This window comes from Cyprinodon tularosa, unplaced genomic scaffold, assembly GCF_016077235.1.
Source record: "Cyprinodon tularosa strain WSP-4 unplaced genomic scaffold, ASM1607723v1 ctg154, whole genome shotgun sequence".
Classification (NCBI taxonomy): Eukaryota; Metazoa; Chordata; class Actinopteri; order Cyprinodontiformes; family Cyprinodontidae; genus Cyprinodon; species Cyprinodon tularosa.
Genome location: NW_024038375.1, coordinates 2,727,418 through 2,743,584, shown reverse-complemented (window position 1 = coordinate 2,743,584; position 16,167 = coordinate 2,727,418). Strand labels below are relative to the sequence as shown.

The 16,167-nt window shown below is 37.5% G+C and overlaps 1 protein-coding gene across 1 annotated transcript; it reads right to left on the bottom strand.

Annotated features, from left to right (window-relative positions):
- Positions 1 to 221: 221 nt before the first annotated feature.
- On the bottom strand, positions 222 to 13,573 carry parp3 (poly (ADP-ribose) polymerase family, member 3). The gene is made up of 11 exons (XM_038279979.1): positions 13,416 to 13,573; positions 12,952 to 13,126; positions 12,741 to 12,866; positions 6,635 to 6,814; positions 6,378 to 6,516; positions 4,912 to 5,135; positions 4,677 to 4,832; positions 4,513 to 4,599; positions 4,259 to 4,436; positions 4,021 to 4,164; positions 222 to 562 (listed from the first exon to the last, which is right to left on the bottom strand). Exons 2-11 carry the CDS (start codon positions 13,117 to 13,119, stop codon positions 387 to 389), a joined length of 1,578 nt encoding a protein of 525 aa, XP_038135907.1. The 5' UTR covers positions 13,120 to 13,126; positions 13,416 to 13,573; the 3' UTR covers positions 222 to 386.
- Positions 13,574 to 16,167: the final 2,594 nt, after the last annotated feature.

Genomic DNA, 16,167 nt, shown 5'->3' with positions numbered 1-16,167 from the left:
TTATACATGTAAAGGGACCATCTCCAGGAAAGTGTTCCAAAAAAGATAATTATTCTTCTTCTTGGTCAGCTAGCCTTCATATATTCCTACATGAAAAACTGTAGGATTAATTACATTCATCCCTTAAAAACCCTAGAGTGCAAACAAACATTCTGACCATTTAAGCATAGTCAACTACAGATTTCCAAAAGCATTAAGAAAATTCATCATTTTTTATAAAGTACAGAATATTACTTTTGTATTTCACCTAAGTATGTGCAAAGCCAAAGCACATTCTATGCATCATGCATATGCTTGTAAGGCACAGAACAGAAAGAGGCGCTTATGCAATATGGTAGGAGTAACTATTCCTTAGGACCTGCACAATCAGAGTTAAATCTTTACAACTAATAATTTATTTCCATCTCAAGCAGATAGCGAAGGCGACACTGGCTCTCTTTGTAGATCAGGTATTCACTACTGCTGAAGTAGCTTTCAGAGTATTGCGGCTGCTTGATGGCATTTCCCTGAGGAACAGTGACCTTCTTGCCTTCCAGGTTGATGACGATGTCTTTAGACGGATCTGAAAACACAACAGACAACCAAAACTTCCTTTGGTCTTTCAAGCTTTCATAACTTATGTTCATGTATAAAATAACTATGATTGGTAAAATGTGCCAAAGAGGGGCTGATTAGGCTGGATTATATTTTTGTTTCCTAACAACAGAGGAATAGTTGCTAAATGAAAAAAAAAAAAGACCAGATAAAACACATATAATGATAAGCCAGCTAACAGAAACCATGCTTAATGAACCCATCCTGTTTAAATTCAAGTTTTTTGTGAACCATCCACTTCAAATTGTTTTTTGTCTTGTTTTTTTATTTTAACATACTTTAATAATCAAATCAATTTTCTGCATTTAACCTATCCCATTGGAAATGGCAGTCTGTGGGAGTGGGGGGATTGAAGTCACTATGCCCTAACCACTAGGCCGCCACTAGTTTGTACAAAAATACTTTCTTTACACATAGTTGAGGCTTACCCTCTTAAGTTGACAATTTTCTTTGTAATTTTTTTGTATGTTTTTGGTGTGACTTTGTTTTAATTACCTCTTTTGGCTATTCAGGGCTCTTTAACCACAAAACATTTAAATAAAAAATGACCCACATTAAGCCTATAACCTGTTAAAAGAGATACTCTAAGTAGGTCCACTCAAAATTAAGCACTTCCGTAACAAGTTTAAAAAGCTATCGTCAGTGGAGCCCCAAATCGACGAGTAAACATGACAACACTCATCAGGAGGTGTCTATTTCACCTAACGGGAACTAGAGATTTTAATAAAGAAATAAAGAAAAAAAAGATGGAGAATGTGTTAAAAGAAGATAGAGAAGGAGAAAGTTGCTCAACTTAATGGATAGGTTTATATGAACTCCCTATGGCAGGTCGTTTTTACGTTTATTAAAAGCATTCTCCTCTTTAGTTCCATTTATAGATCAATAAAATGAGATTCTTCCTGATAAGAAATCACACTGCTAGACTGAACTGTAATGATATATTTTCTAAAATACATTTTTGCAGGAGAAAATACATTTTAGAAAATGAAAAAAACAAAATTATACTAGTAAGAATTTGTTTTTATATACCTAGAAATGTTTACGCATTTTAAGTGGCCGTTCTGAAATTTCTCACCTTGACTGAATATGTATTGACATACCGGTAGGAAAAATAATACAACAGGAATTTGGAGATCTATAGTTCATTTCTAGACATACAGAATGCTTATTCTAGATGGGAACAATGTAATTTTGTTTGAAATGGTCATTTTGACAAGGAAACAAAGTTTTTTTTCAGATAACAGGAATACATGTTTAGTAAAAGTAATACATATTAAAATGGCTTGCCGTAGTATGTTGTGACCACAGTAACATTACAGGTTTATTTCTTCAATGGTAGTGGATCAATGTATCTATTTAGGTGAAAACATCTGGCAGCAGGTGAAGAAGAGGTCTAAAAATGTTTTAATAGGTGGAACCTGTTCATCATCTCATGGGTTCTCAACAGTAATATATATCCGTTCATTTACATACTTTACATTGTTTGTCTTTTATTAATTCTGAAGGTGTGACGGCTATTATCTTTCTGTGGCAGTAAGCGACAATCAGTTACATTTCGCTGAAACCCTTCAATTCTTACATCAGTGAGGGCAAATCTGTTTGTTGGATGCTGTGGTGTAACACCTTATTCACAATGAATCCGTCATAAAAATTTAATTCATCTGTCAAGCCAACTAAATGCAAGTAGGATCCATTGATCAAGACAACTCCCCTCAACCTAACTCTTCCCATTTCTGACTTTCTGTTTGTCTTGTGAGGTTTTAGATATATTTTCCCGTTGTGCTTAGCAATCTTTAAAAAACATAGAAATTCTCTATGTTTAACAAAAAATGACAGAAGGTTTTCTGTCATGCCACAGCACCACCGAGCCTGTGGAAAATATCTCATCAATCATGGGCATAGGTTTGCATAGGGACCATAGGGACATGTCCCTACCAAAATTTTGGACAGACCTATTTGTCCCTACCAATAATTCGATTTGAAAAACATGTTTATAATTTACAAATCAGCCACTGTGTGTGATCACAGCCTATCTTTTTTCTCTCGCAGCTAATTAGCTGATGCTGTTGCTCCGTCTTGCTGCCCGGTCTTTCCTGTCCCTTAAATCAGTAACTGTCCTGTTTAGCTCCACTCTCATTGGTTGCTCTGCCTCAAGTTCCGCCTTCTCTCTTCCTGATTGGCTGTGTTCTAGTCCGTATGCGTTTGTGCGAGCTTGGAGCACGAAATAAGAATTTTATTCACTCTAGTTACTAAACTTAATATTAGGCTACAAAACTAGTCCTAATGAAAAAAACGTAATTCTATCTACACTTAAACAGGTGAAAGCTGCTGATTGCTGATTCTTAGCCACGGCCGACTGACAAAGAAAATGTGAGGGTTTCCCTTTTAACAATACTTTATTGTTATTACTGTTTTCACTTTATGACGACCCTTTGAGGCAGTTCAGCTACAAATAGCAGGTTTTATTTCTTTTATAGAGAATAACAACACAAAATGGCGCCTAAACATTTGCTATTTTTGTTTAGAAAGCATTATTACGGTTCCACATAATGTTGCTATTTCTTTGACTATTTCTACTTTTAAAAATAAGATAAAGCCAATTACAATTACATTAGTGTTTAGTAAAAAATGCTTGAATCCGGCTGTTTATTTTGAATATTATTACATTACAGACAAGAAGGTGTTATGTTTTCTTTTAATAATTGTTAAAAGTGATTTTATATTGGAATAAATTCAGTAAACTTTTTAGTGTTGTGTTTTGTAGATGATGCCACTATATGTAAATACAATAAACGTATTTGCCATTCCTTGAATGTGTTATTTTGCGTTATTTCATGATACAGAGAGAGCATTCAAAAAATAAGAGTGTGTTTCACCCGTTTACATTTGCACAATTCTATATCTTCAAAAGAAAATACAGGATAAATCCACATATAACAGGCATATTTAGACTATATTTGGTTAAATAGGCACATATTTACCTACTGTCTTAGTCACAGGTATGTTTAAATGCAAACCTTTTCAAAGTGAAAAATAATTAATGCCACATTGATCAGAGCCAGTGACGCTTCAAACATTGATAAACAACATCTAATGTGTGTAGTGCTGATAAAATTAGTATAAATGTAGCAAGAAACGCTGCTTTTCTCTTTAAACGAAATGCACCCTGATGCTCACGTCAAGCATAAAAAAAGCATGCATATTTTTGCAAAGGTAAAATGACAGTAATTAAACTTAGGACCAATAGTGTCCCTACACTTTGCTCCTCATGTCTAACTTCCTATCTGGCTCAACCGTTTTATTGTTGCCTTTGCTGAGTCACCCATCAATAAATACTCATCCCAAGTTTTGATCACAGATGCTGTGTTGTCCTGCAGAGGCAATAACCTTAAGAGTAAGATTTAGAAATGCATCAAAGTATTTTACCTGGTTCCATAGTGCCTCGTGCTACCACACTGTCATAACCTGCAGGGGCCTTCTTCAAAGTGTGGTTGTCTTTGGTAATGGTGAACTCCTTACCCAGAGCAACCTCACTTAGAAACATCACTCCAGTTTTGCCTGAGGTAGTCACTAAAAAAAAAAAAGAAAAAAAAATACTATATAGTCAAATATAATATTACGATCTGAAAAGATGTAAAATATAGTCTTATTAGAGGTATCTCACCATAACATATAGATTTAGCATTTTCAGAGGCAAAGTAGATCCCACTGCCAACCCGGCCTCCAGAATGGGGCATGATCCTAAGACCACTTTTGAGGATGGCTGCCACCACTGCTATATTTGTGCCATGCCAGAGCAGGCGGCGGTTCTCTAGGTTGTCATTTTCACTAAAGCGTTCTCCCTTGAATTTACAAAGTATTAGATCACAGCTTGTTTTTTTTTCCAATAAAAGCAGAAAACTGGCAGATCAGACTTACCTCTGTCTCTCGATCCACCTCCCAAACATTGAGAATCTTTGGCTTACGACCTTGACCTGAAGTTGCCTTTGTGTATTTCTCAATGATCTTAAGAGGCAAAAAACATTAAACACCTTAGGGACAGGAAAATTATACCTATTTTTAGCTATAAAAGGGCACAGTACCTTATACATATTTGTATTTTTGGCAAGTAAAGACAGTTTGCATTTGAGCGAAGTGTAGTCTTGGTCAATAGGATGAGGAACTGTCTCCATCATCTCTTCCTGAGCTTTCTCTGTTTCTGATTTCAGTGTCTGGGCGAGCTCAATGTCTGCCAGCACCTAAGGAACAACATTTTAAAAGAATGTTAGTGCTGACAACTTTTATAAGAGCAAAACTAAAACTAAATAAATATTTTACCATGAGCATCTCCTTTTTCTTCTCAACAATCTCTTTGCTGTCTATGGCTGGAGGTCTGGTCCTGCCAAAGTTGTGAGGGATTGTAGTAAAGAACTTTGATGAGAGTTCTTCAAGGTGCCCTCTTCTACCCTTTTGGTCGATAGCAGCTGCAATCTCCTCCAAAACTTCAAACCCTTTTGCAATCTGTGCCTTACTGAGCTTGCCCAGGGGCATCTTCTTGATGTCTAAAATGTACATGAACAAAGAACAACTGGTTAAATCAAGGATTTCAGTAGGTCTATTGGCACACTTGCTTTGCTAAAAAAAGCATTATAAACATTGAAATTAGTCTTTTAAAGAACTCTTGCATTCTTGAAACAGCTTTAGTCTTTAAGCTCACAGAGACCGTATATTGATGGCTGACCTAAAAACTAAGAAAGTAGATTTTTTAAATGACCTTTGACACTTTCAGTAATGAGGTGCATGGGTCTTTGTCCTTTTCTGTAATCCTATTACAAGTATCACATCTGTGTAGAACGTTTCCTTATAATTTGACCCATTTTTTCTTCAAGAACAAGGTTTTTTTTTTTTTGCACCTCCACAGTAAGTTTCAGCCTTACTGGAGTGGTTTGATTACATTAAGATTTCCATAATGTTGCATGCAGTTTATCTGTCTACAGGCATTATTTTGGAGATGTAAACCCTATTCTAAAAACTTCATTGTCAGAAGTGCAGCACATACCAAATTTTTAATGCCTGCAGCACAATGCCTTTGACATAAAGAGCATTAGTTACTTATTCCGGCCAGTTAGGAAGACCCTCATTATTGCACCCAAAAAAAACGAGAGGCATGAGTGTCATTGTTGTGTGTTTTTTTTATCTATTCATTGTTTCAGAATTTAAGATTTATTTTTTCTTAAAATGTATTTGTTTCATAATTGTGTTTGTAACGCTTATTTTATAAAGCAACTTTAGGTATTTTATATTCACTTCTTTGTCTTTTTTTTTACTTTTCTTTTATTTAAATGAGAAGGCAGTGTTTTTAAACAAACCGGGATTATACAGCTTTACAGACTAGTCAGAAGTTGGTATACAGACTTCTAAAGCTAAAGAAATATTTTTAACTGTATATTTATTTTTTAAATAAGCAAATTGATCTATATTATGGAATAGTTACTAATAATTTTGCTTAATTGTATTTTTTATGTATTTAATTTAATTACAATTAATAAAATAGTTTTAATTAAAACGGCAAAGGATATGCAGCGTTATATCAATTTAAATAGAAAAAAAAACTTTAAGAACAGAGACATAGTATAAGAATTGAAATACCTATATTTAAAAAAGCTAAGATAAGGAGAGTGCAATTTCACACTTTGTTTCGAACAATGGTTGATCATTTGCATGTCTGTTCTTTCATTTTCATTTTCTTTTCATTACTACATTTTGAATCTCAACTTCAAGCCAAGCTAGTGAGACACAGCCACCTAAATTCATGCATTCCATCGCCTCCTTGAACATGTCGTTGCTGAAAATGAGCTTAATAAGTTTCTGTGTAGCTTCATCGAGAGTGCATGGGAGCACATTTTTGGAGACTCCCCCTGCTTTGCCATCAACATGGTCCACCTGTTGAGAAAAAAAATGTAGATAGAGATTGCTTCCAAAGATGAAGCTAATGAAAATATTAACAGCGGCTGCAGGGACCCAATGCTTCATGCTGCAATGGGATGATGTGTTACATCACCTTGACCTCAGCATCCTGCTCTCCTTCTACTTCAATCAGTGTGTACTTCCCAGGGTGAGAAACAAAGTTCATCCGATCAGCCCAGTTGTTCTTGGTCTTATCCTTAAACTTCTTCTCAAAGTCTTTTAAAGCCAATTCAACCTTATCAAACGGAGTCAGTTTGGATTGTCCCATTTCTCCCTAAAAAGTATAAAATAACACAGATTTAGTGTAATAATACCTCCCAGTGTTCATTTAACATTAATTAAGTAAAGAAATCCCTTTCTTAGGAAATACCATGTCAACAAAAAAAGTTATTTAATCCAAAATGGATTTAAAGGCTTTTGAAAACCAAACACACCGTTTTTTTTGTTTTGTTTTACTAGGCACAACAACCTAATTACCACTATATAAAAAATATGCAATTTCAATAGCGGCGTTTTCTCATTGAACTCTAGGGAGGCTAAACCTCAGCTATAAGTTTCATAAACTAATTGGTCAAATATATATTATTACATTTCAGAAATGTGGTCATTAAACTGAATTAAATGTCCGCTTAATTATGCTGGATTTATCAATATTCGGTTGAGCCCGCTCTTAGGTGAATACGCCCCTCTGCTCTGGATCAGCAGGTATCGGCAGGCCAGTCAAGTCTCTCATCGATGTATTGTAATTTACCCAACGAGAAAGTAGAGGCCTCTTATGGGGTCTATGGAGCAGGGGCAGATCGTAAAGCTGGCCGCTTGATGCTGATTGGCTAAACACACCTAAATATGTGTCTGACAGTTGCCAGACAGGAGAGGTTTTTCTCACGAGACTCCGACAACAGAGGAAAAGGTGATATTTAAGTCAGAGCAGTCATCTTGTGCTGAACTTTCGTGCTGGTTTCTGGACTTTACTAGTTCAAGGCGTTCCACAACAGCTTGTTGTATGTCTTTAAACATTTTTAAATGAGCCTATTTTACCTCAAGCTACCGTGCTGTTTCTGCAGATGTGAAGTTAAAGGAATAGTACACCCAAAACATGATTAGCCTTCATTTTCTACTCACCCCCATGCTGAACAACACCCTGGAGGACTTTTTTGATATCTCAAATGCATCTGGAGATCTGGGAGGCTCCTTGCTGTCTGCTGACATTCAAATAATGGAGGTCCATGGCGCCCGAGACAGAAAGGTCCATAAAAGTCCACAAAAACGTGTCAATATTCCTCCATACTGCTCGTCCAATGTAATCCAAGTGTCCTCAGTGGGTAGCGTCCAGAATTTACTCGAAACGAAGTCATTTAGAACGTTTTAGAGCCTAAACAGTAGTGTATAGGATTTCCAAATAGCACCCCCATGCGCGCTCACGATTCTACGGAAGCCGGCAGACCAAACCGGAAGAAAGTGCGCATTCAGCGTCTGCTCTGCCGATAATGCAAGCGTAGAAGAAGAAATGTGCTGTTTACCTGTGCAAAGAAAGAAACAACGAAAGAAAAATGTCTGAGGACTTCAGTGTTGAGGAAGAGCATGAGTTCTTTGCCGAGCTGAATGCGCTGGTTTGGTCTGCCGGCTTCCGTAGAATCGTGAGCGCGCATGGGGGCGCTATTAGGAAATCCTATACACTACTGTTTAGGCTCTAAAACGTTCTAAATGACTTCGTTTCGAGTAAATTCTGGACGCTACCCACTCAGGACACTTGGAATACATTGGACGAGCAGTATGGAGGAATATTGACACGTTTTTGTGGACTTTTGTGGACCTTTCTGTCTCGGGCGCCATAGACCTCTATTATTTGAATGTCAGCAGACAGCAAGAAGCCTCCCAGATCTCCAGATGCATTTGAGATATCAAAAAAGTACTCCAGAGTTTTGTTCAGCATGGGGGTGAGTAGAAAATGAAGGCTAATCATGTTTTGGGTGTACTATTCCTTTAAGCGTGCTCATGTTAAAGGCACACTATGCAACATTTTTCAGTTAATTAATGTGTTCCATAACGTTATGGATGATTAAATGAGTCATTTCAGGTTGTACAAAGGTATTCTCGGCCGCCCTGGTGGTCTGTGGGGGAAATACTGCACTTGCAATTGCAGGAGCACCGACCCGCACCCACAAGCTCAGAAGTCTCGTGAGAGTCAGTCTTGCTTTACGGCGAGAACTGCTAGACGCCCACAGTTAAAAGCATTCTCGTTGCTAGCACAGTGGCGATCTTTGTGCAGTTATGCTACGTTCACGCAGCAAAAGCAGCAAAATCGCGTCTGCTGCTTCCTTTTTGCTGCTTGTACCAGTTAGTTCTGACGCGCTTTGCTGCTCTGGCTGCGCGGTGCAAAAGTGTATCTGAGGCGCGTTGGGCGGAGCTTCACTATCCTTTCTCTGCCTTGCAGCTATATTTGCTGTGATCAGTGGGAATAAAGTAGTTTTAATATGTGTTTAAGTGAGAAAATACACCTGAAAACGTAATCAGTGCAGTCAGTTCATTCAGATTATTATCCTGCCTTCAATATTGTTTCTGTCGGAGCCGCTCAGACCCCCACATACCAGGGATGCGCCGACAGTATGGATCCCTTCATCAGCAGCGGTTCACCACGGCAGCTGGTAGGTGTTTTTCATCTAAATAATCCAAACTGCTTATTCTGCCGGCAGATTTCTGCATTTTAAGTTAATTTAGGCGTCAATAAACTGTTTAAGAGAAGTGATCATCAGCGCTGTGTCTCTCTCCCTGCTTTAAACGCACCTACGCGCTGCTTCAGCTGCTCAGACGTGCTGCGCCTGCTGCACGTCTGAGCAGCTGAAGCAGCACCGCACCGCGGGACCTTTTGCTGCGCCTTGACGCACGTCAACCATTGACTTTGCATGTAAACTCGCTGCTTCTGTCGCGCCAGCTACGTCCAGTGTGAACGCAGCATTAGTCATTCGCTGCTAAGCTCAAAACAACCGCACCTGGCTTGACGGAGAAACCAGGAGAACAGCTGAGCATATTTACGACAGTGCACTTTTACTTTCGCCCTCTGGGGGGAGCCTCGCTGGAAAATCACCACCGGTTGCATAGTGTACCTTTAAGTAGGTACAACCTGGCAAACAATGGAAGTGTTATATTCAAGATGGATTTTTCGGGGATTTTGTAAATACTCAGAAGTGACCGATACCAAGCTCCAGACACCAATGACAACCCTATATAAGATAAAAATAATTTTAAAAAGAAGAGAAAAACTTGAAGCATTTGCACGGCCTACAAGAATGAGCAGAAGAGTACTGCAGTTCTGTGTTTTGGCCACAAATGGCAGTATCATTAGAAAACTCAGTCATGCCTCTTTAATGTTCTATTTACATTCACTGAAAAAAAAGATAAAAAAAAGGAAAACAGTAGTTTAGGCAAAAGAAAAAAAGAAACATGAAAGCAATGGTACTGCTGATATAAAATTAGTCTCCCCTACACTAAGACAGTGGAGCACACCATCCCAGTCCTAAAGTTGTTACTCTGGCTCCTCGTATCTCAGAGAATAAACTTTTAAATACTTCAGTAAATCTAAAACTCCCCCAATGACTGAACAACAAAATACATTACAGGCTTGTCAGTGTATTAACCACTCAGACCTCCCAGGTCTTCTGACTCAAATAGACTCTGCATACCTAGAACCAAAAACAGAGCAGCAGCTTTTACTTGTTATGCGCCTCTAATCTAAAAATAAACACCCAGAATACAGTAAAATCTGCAAAACTCTAAAATGCTTCAAATTGAGATTAATAACATATTTGCTTCGAGTAGCCTTTCGCTGTGCCATCTAAACATAGTTACATTTTGAGTCCTTTCATTTTTTTAATACGATCACTTTATTTTCCATTAATTTTTATAATTATATTTTCTTAAAATATTATATTCACCTTTATGGCACTAAAATATTTTATTTATTTTTTTCATGTACAGCAATTTGAAAAGTTTTACCAATGCTATATAAATAAACTTCCCTTGCCTTTAACTGATAGGTTGTTGCTTTTCCGTAAAATTAAGAATAAAGTTAACAGTTGATGTTGAGGGGAACAAACATATAGGCAGCTAGCCTATATGACATATGATAAAACATCTAAAAACAGGCATGTACTTAATTTCTGCTCGTCAGCTGTTAACTTTCTTCTTTGTAGAAGTCCATGATGATCGCTTACGCTCAGAAGGTGGACCCCGCTGTGGTCATCCTGTCATTGTGTGATGACTTAAATACTAAATTGCTGCTGCTACATACCTAGAACCAGAACTAAACATGGAGAAGCAGCATTTAGTTCCTATGCTCCACTTATCTGGAACAAACTTCCAGAAAACTGTAAAAGTGCGGAAAGCCTGAGTTTCTGAGACTAGTTATACTCCATAGGTGTGCAAAGCTTCCCGCTGACCCACCTGGATTACAAAACGGGATGTAAAGTTGGGATTAAACCCCAAAACTGGGTTTTTCCAGAAGCCTGGAAAAATAAAAGTTGCAGGCTGCACCTTTAGATCACTACAACACAGCATTCATTTCAGTTGCACAGTGTTTATATAATGAATAGGGATGGGGATCGTTAATATTTATTGATATCGATACTTCTTATCGATCCGAGTCTTTATTGATACCACTATCGATACTTTTCTGTTATTTGGTGGAAAGACCGTGCGACAATATGTTTTTAACAGACAGAAAGGAAGTGGGGAAAAAAATTATTTGAAGAAATGTCCTATATTTTGAAGAAATGTCTTCTTTTGGTTTAAAAAAATATATAAATTTTCACAATTGTTGGTTAATGTATTGTCTACTGTCACTTTTCATCGTGTTTTTAGTTATTAGGAAAATATTTAGCAAATAAATAATTGTCTTTTAAATTAAATGTAATTTTTAATAAATGTTGGCATCAGTAGTTTAATCATATATTCTAAAATAATTAGAGCAATATACAACTGTATTGCTCATGTTTCTCGCCAAAAACTCAATATCCCTTTTCTTTACGTTACACTTGAACGCATCATGATAACCTAATTGTCGTTTTACTGAGCCAATCTGAACACATCATCACGCAGCACGTCTGAAACTTTATTTATTTTTCAAGCTAACTAGCTTGTATGCTGCCGATTACAGCCTCCTCCTGCAGCGGCAGCAGCAGGAGGAGGAGTCTTTTCAACCCGGAGACAGTCGAAGGTACTGCATTTGGCCTTTATTTCATGCACAATACTAATGTGCTTGGCCATTGAGGTTGTGTTCACCCCTTTAAAAGAGATCATTTTGCAACATAAGTTGCATTTCGCTTCTTCTTTATCTTTGAGCTTGGTAAAATGAAGCCAAACTTTAGACCTTTTCGTCCGTTCAGCCATCCTCGAGTCGCGAGCGAAGTTAACTGCCAGACTTGTTTTACTTTTAATTTCTGTTTGCTTACAATTTCATTCCAAAACATTGGTGGACATGCTGCAGTGATTGGATTGATTAGATTTAAATGCTGTGACGCGACTCGAGGAACACACAATTATGTTACAGGACCTCCGGGAGAAAAGAAAAAACGACCAGACTCAATAGTGGTATCGATAACCCCAAACGTTATTGATTTTCGGGTTTTGAAAAAAGTGGAACCGGGTCCTTGATAGAACCGGGTTTCGATCCCCATCCCTAATAATGAATAACTTTTTTATTTTTTTTAAACAACCAGTATGAACCAGTTGCAATTAAAATCATGCTGTTGTTCTACAGTCATGTCACCAGCCTTGTGTAAACCCCAGCCCAAGAGCATGGTTTAAAAAAGTTACAACCTCTCTAACTGAGCATTGTTCTGTTAGATATCGTCCAGTTAAAAGGGAGTCTTTCTTTTCCACTGTCACCAGATGCCTGCTCAGAAGGAAGGTTTTCTACAAAGTAAAAGACTTTACAAAATTAACTAGGATACTTAGATAATTGGCCTGTTGTCATAAAGTGATTGTTATATGTTTAGAATATAACTGCACTGATTATGACTACGCTTTATCAGAACGCTTCAGGTTCATTTGAAATAAATCTGGAGCATACTGGAAAACAGAACTGTAGAAAAACATGACAGGATGCTTAAATGCCTTGAGATTACATCTTTTTTTGATTTGGCTTAATATAATAACAAAAAAAAAAAATCAACATTAACTGAATCATGTCGGATATAACCTACCACTCTTCCCCAGCGGTTCCATGAATAGTAGGAGTTGTTTTCTTTTACAACTTGAATGACGTAAAACTTGTTGTTGTTGTTTCCTATGTTTGTTTGGTTGAGCATGCAGTCATAATCCTTGTGCACCTGATGGAAATAATAAAAAGTATTTAACTTTCAGAAGTCTCACTGATAGATGACATAATATGGACTGTCAGTGCTTTTGATCTACCTCTGCTGAAGACAGGTAGCAGTGCTCATCCACCTTCCTTTTGCCTTTCATCTGTGGCCCTGCAGCCAGAAGTGCCTCTTTTGCAGAGGTGAAGGCGTCCTTGGGCTCCTCTTTCACCTTTTTTCCTCCTGCCTTAGCAGCAGAGGCTGATCTTCTCTTTGGGGCCATGCTTTAGCTAAAGACAGGAGAAACTCACTATGCTTATCACTGGATGTGCTGCCAGGACAAGGGAATATGCCTGGACTCGCCCAGTGGCACTGTCTCTCACTGAACATGGTCAATAATACACTTGTTGTACATTTACATAGTATTATAGCTTTACATGTAATTTACTGTCCAGATAATGCAATTTGTTTTGCATTTTTCAAATAACAGAGAGAAAAAAATTGTTTTTATAAGTTTGGGATATCAAATAATCCTTCCGCTTCACACTGATCAGGAAATAACACTAATAGAAAACCTACCTTTTCTTGAATAACTGATATCAGTAGCTACGGTAGATCTTTAGTAGGCGAATATTCCCTGCGGAATCACTTCCTACTGCTGCCTCACTGGTTCTCGACAGGCTCCAGTCATTAAAGGAAGAGGTTGGACCTCAATGTACTGTTTGCAGCTGCGCCGCGGTCGCCACCTGGCGGTCAGACACGGCAACGCTTCTTATCAAGAGGTGTGACGTCATGAAAATAAACAAATAAATGTACAAAATTCTCAATGAAAAATAGATATACAATCAAATGAACAAAAATACAGTGAAGAAATAAATGTAAACAGTAATTCAATTACAATAAGAAAGAAATATGAGAAATAAATTGCAAATGTTCTTATTCCCCATTCATTTTTTTGGTCTGTTTTTTTGTCTTTTTGTTGAACCTTTGTATTTTATTCTTCCTATGTATTTTGTTACCCCATTTCTTTATTATTTACTATTTATTATTTATAATGTTTATTGTTGTTTATTTATGACCCACCCTAAATGTGACTAGTCTTGATGTGTAGTAGTAGTGACTCTAGTCCTAAACTCTCCTGGATGACCGAGCTCCTCCCTCTGTCTGTAAGGGAGTGCCCAGTCGACCTGTGGAGAAAGCTTGTACAGGGCTCTCATTCATTTTATTATAATCCAGACTTTATGACTATAGGTGAGGGTAGGAATGTAGAGCAACTGGTAAATCGAGAGCTTTGCCTTTTCGCTCAGCTCTCTTTTTTACCACAACAGCCTGTTACAACGTCTGCATTTATAATAAAAGCAGCGGAATAATCCGACTATCCCCCGCTCAACCCTCCCCTCTTTCATGAACAGGACCCCACCTGTTCAAATATCATAAATTAAACAATGTGTGACTTTTTTTCCTCCTGCCTTGGCAGCAGAGGCTGCTCTTCTCTTTGGGCCCAGACTTCAGCCACAAAACTAGAGAAACTTGCTATCCCTATTATTAAATAGGTGTCAGGACAAGGGAACATGCCCCTACTCTTTCAGTGGCCCCCTTTTAATATTATATATACACACACATGGTAAGGTCCATACATTTTGGGACATTAAACCAATTCTATATTTTTTGGCTCTATACACCACAATCGTGGATTTGAATTGAAACCAACAGGATGTACTTGAACTGAAGAATTTCAGCATTAATTTGAGGCTATTTTCAAGTCAGGTGAAGGAATTATAACACTTTGTAAATGTTCCTCCCACTTTTTAAGGGACCAAAACCTATTGGAAAAGTTGGCAATAAATCAAACCTGCTGCTTTTGTTATGGATGACATAATCTATAAATACAAGGAAACCTGTTCCTTTGACAGCCATACATGCCTACACCATGACACTACCACCACCATGCTTCAATTATTAGGTGGTATGATTTGGATCATGAGCAATCCCTTTCATCTCCATACTCTTTTCTTTCCACTATGCTGGTATGATACAAGTTGATCTTTGTCTATAATCTGCTCTAGTCATAGTATGTAGTTTTAGAGCTGTAAAGGCTTTTTCAGATGTTGTTTGGCAAACTCTAATTTGGCCCTCCTGTTTTATGAACCATTCCAGTGCTTTACATATTTTGCTGAACTCTCTATTCCAAACAGTTTATCTGCCTACACCAATTTTTTTGCTTTCTCTTTGATGGGTTTGTTTTGATTTTTCAGATGGCTTGCTTCACTGATGATAAGATTTCTTTGGACCTTGTTTGAGCTGACAGCAACATGTTCCAAATGCAAACAGCTCAGTTGAAATGAACTGAATTGATCTAATCTTACTGTAGGATGGAAACTGAGATTTCAGTTTCACAACAGCTGGTGTGAGAAGTTAATCAACTCTGAGTAGGTTCACTCGGAGTCAAACTCGTGCCTAATATCTATAAAAAGCCATCATTAATAAAGCCCCAATTCGGTGAGTCACCATGACAACAGCAAAGAGGAAGGCTTCCTATTTCACAACATAGAGATATAAATGCAGGCATATGGTGAGATGGAGCATGTTTGTAAAAGAAAAAGCAGGAACGCTACAGTTGCAAAGGAGAGGGAGATGGCAAAGGAGATTATCGCTGCTCGAGTTTGTGCATTTAGTAGTATATGTTATGGCAGGCCGTTTTGTAATTGTTTTTAGAAGAACTTGTCTTCTGTTTTTCAATTTCAAATCACTAAAATAGGATTCTTCCTCATTGGAACTACACTCCTAGTCAGAACTCTAATAAAAGATTTCCTAAATTGCATCATGGTAGAGACAGGTCTGTGGGTGAAGGATTCCAAGTTTTGGGGGGTAGGGGGAAGTTACCAAATATTTAAACACGTGTTGTGATACCTTAAGATGTTTATTGCCCTTTATCTTATTTAATCAGATATTATTCGGAATGTCATATATTGTTTATGGACACACGCCCTGCTAGCTGTGTGTTAGAACAACAAACGAAAGAGTGATTCGAGCTCAAATCCTAGTCAAACAGTTAACTCTACACATACATGGAATAAATTCACCACAACTTCTGTTCAAAATATAAGAGTTTATTAACAAAAATCATTCAGCTCCAAATCAAACATATTTCGGTTTAAAACTTTTGACTAAAAACTAGTGAAACTTAACTAAACTAAACTACTATCTTCGAAGAGGAAGGGGAAGCATGGTTGAAAACCATATTACAGTTTACTGTAGCACTGATTTTGTGTTTGAGAACCAAAGTTTACCTTGAAGAATTTTGGATGTGATCAAATTAGTTTTTCACTGA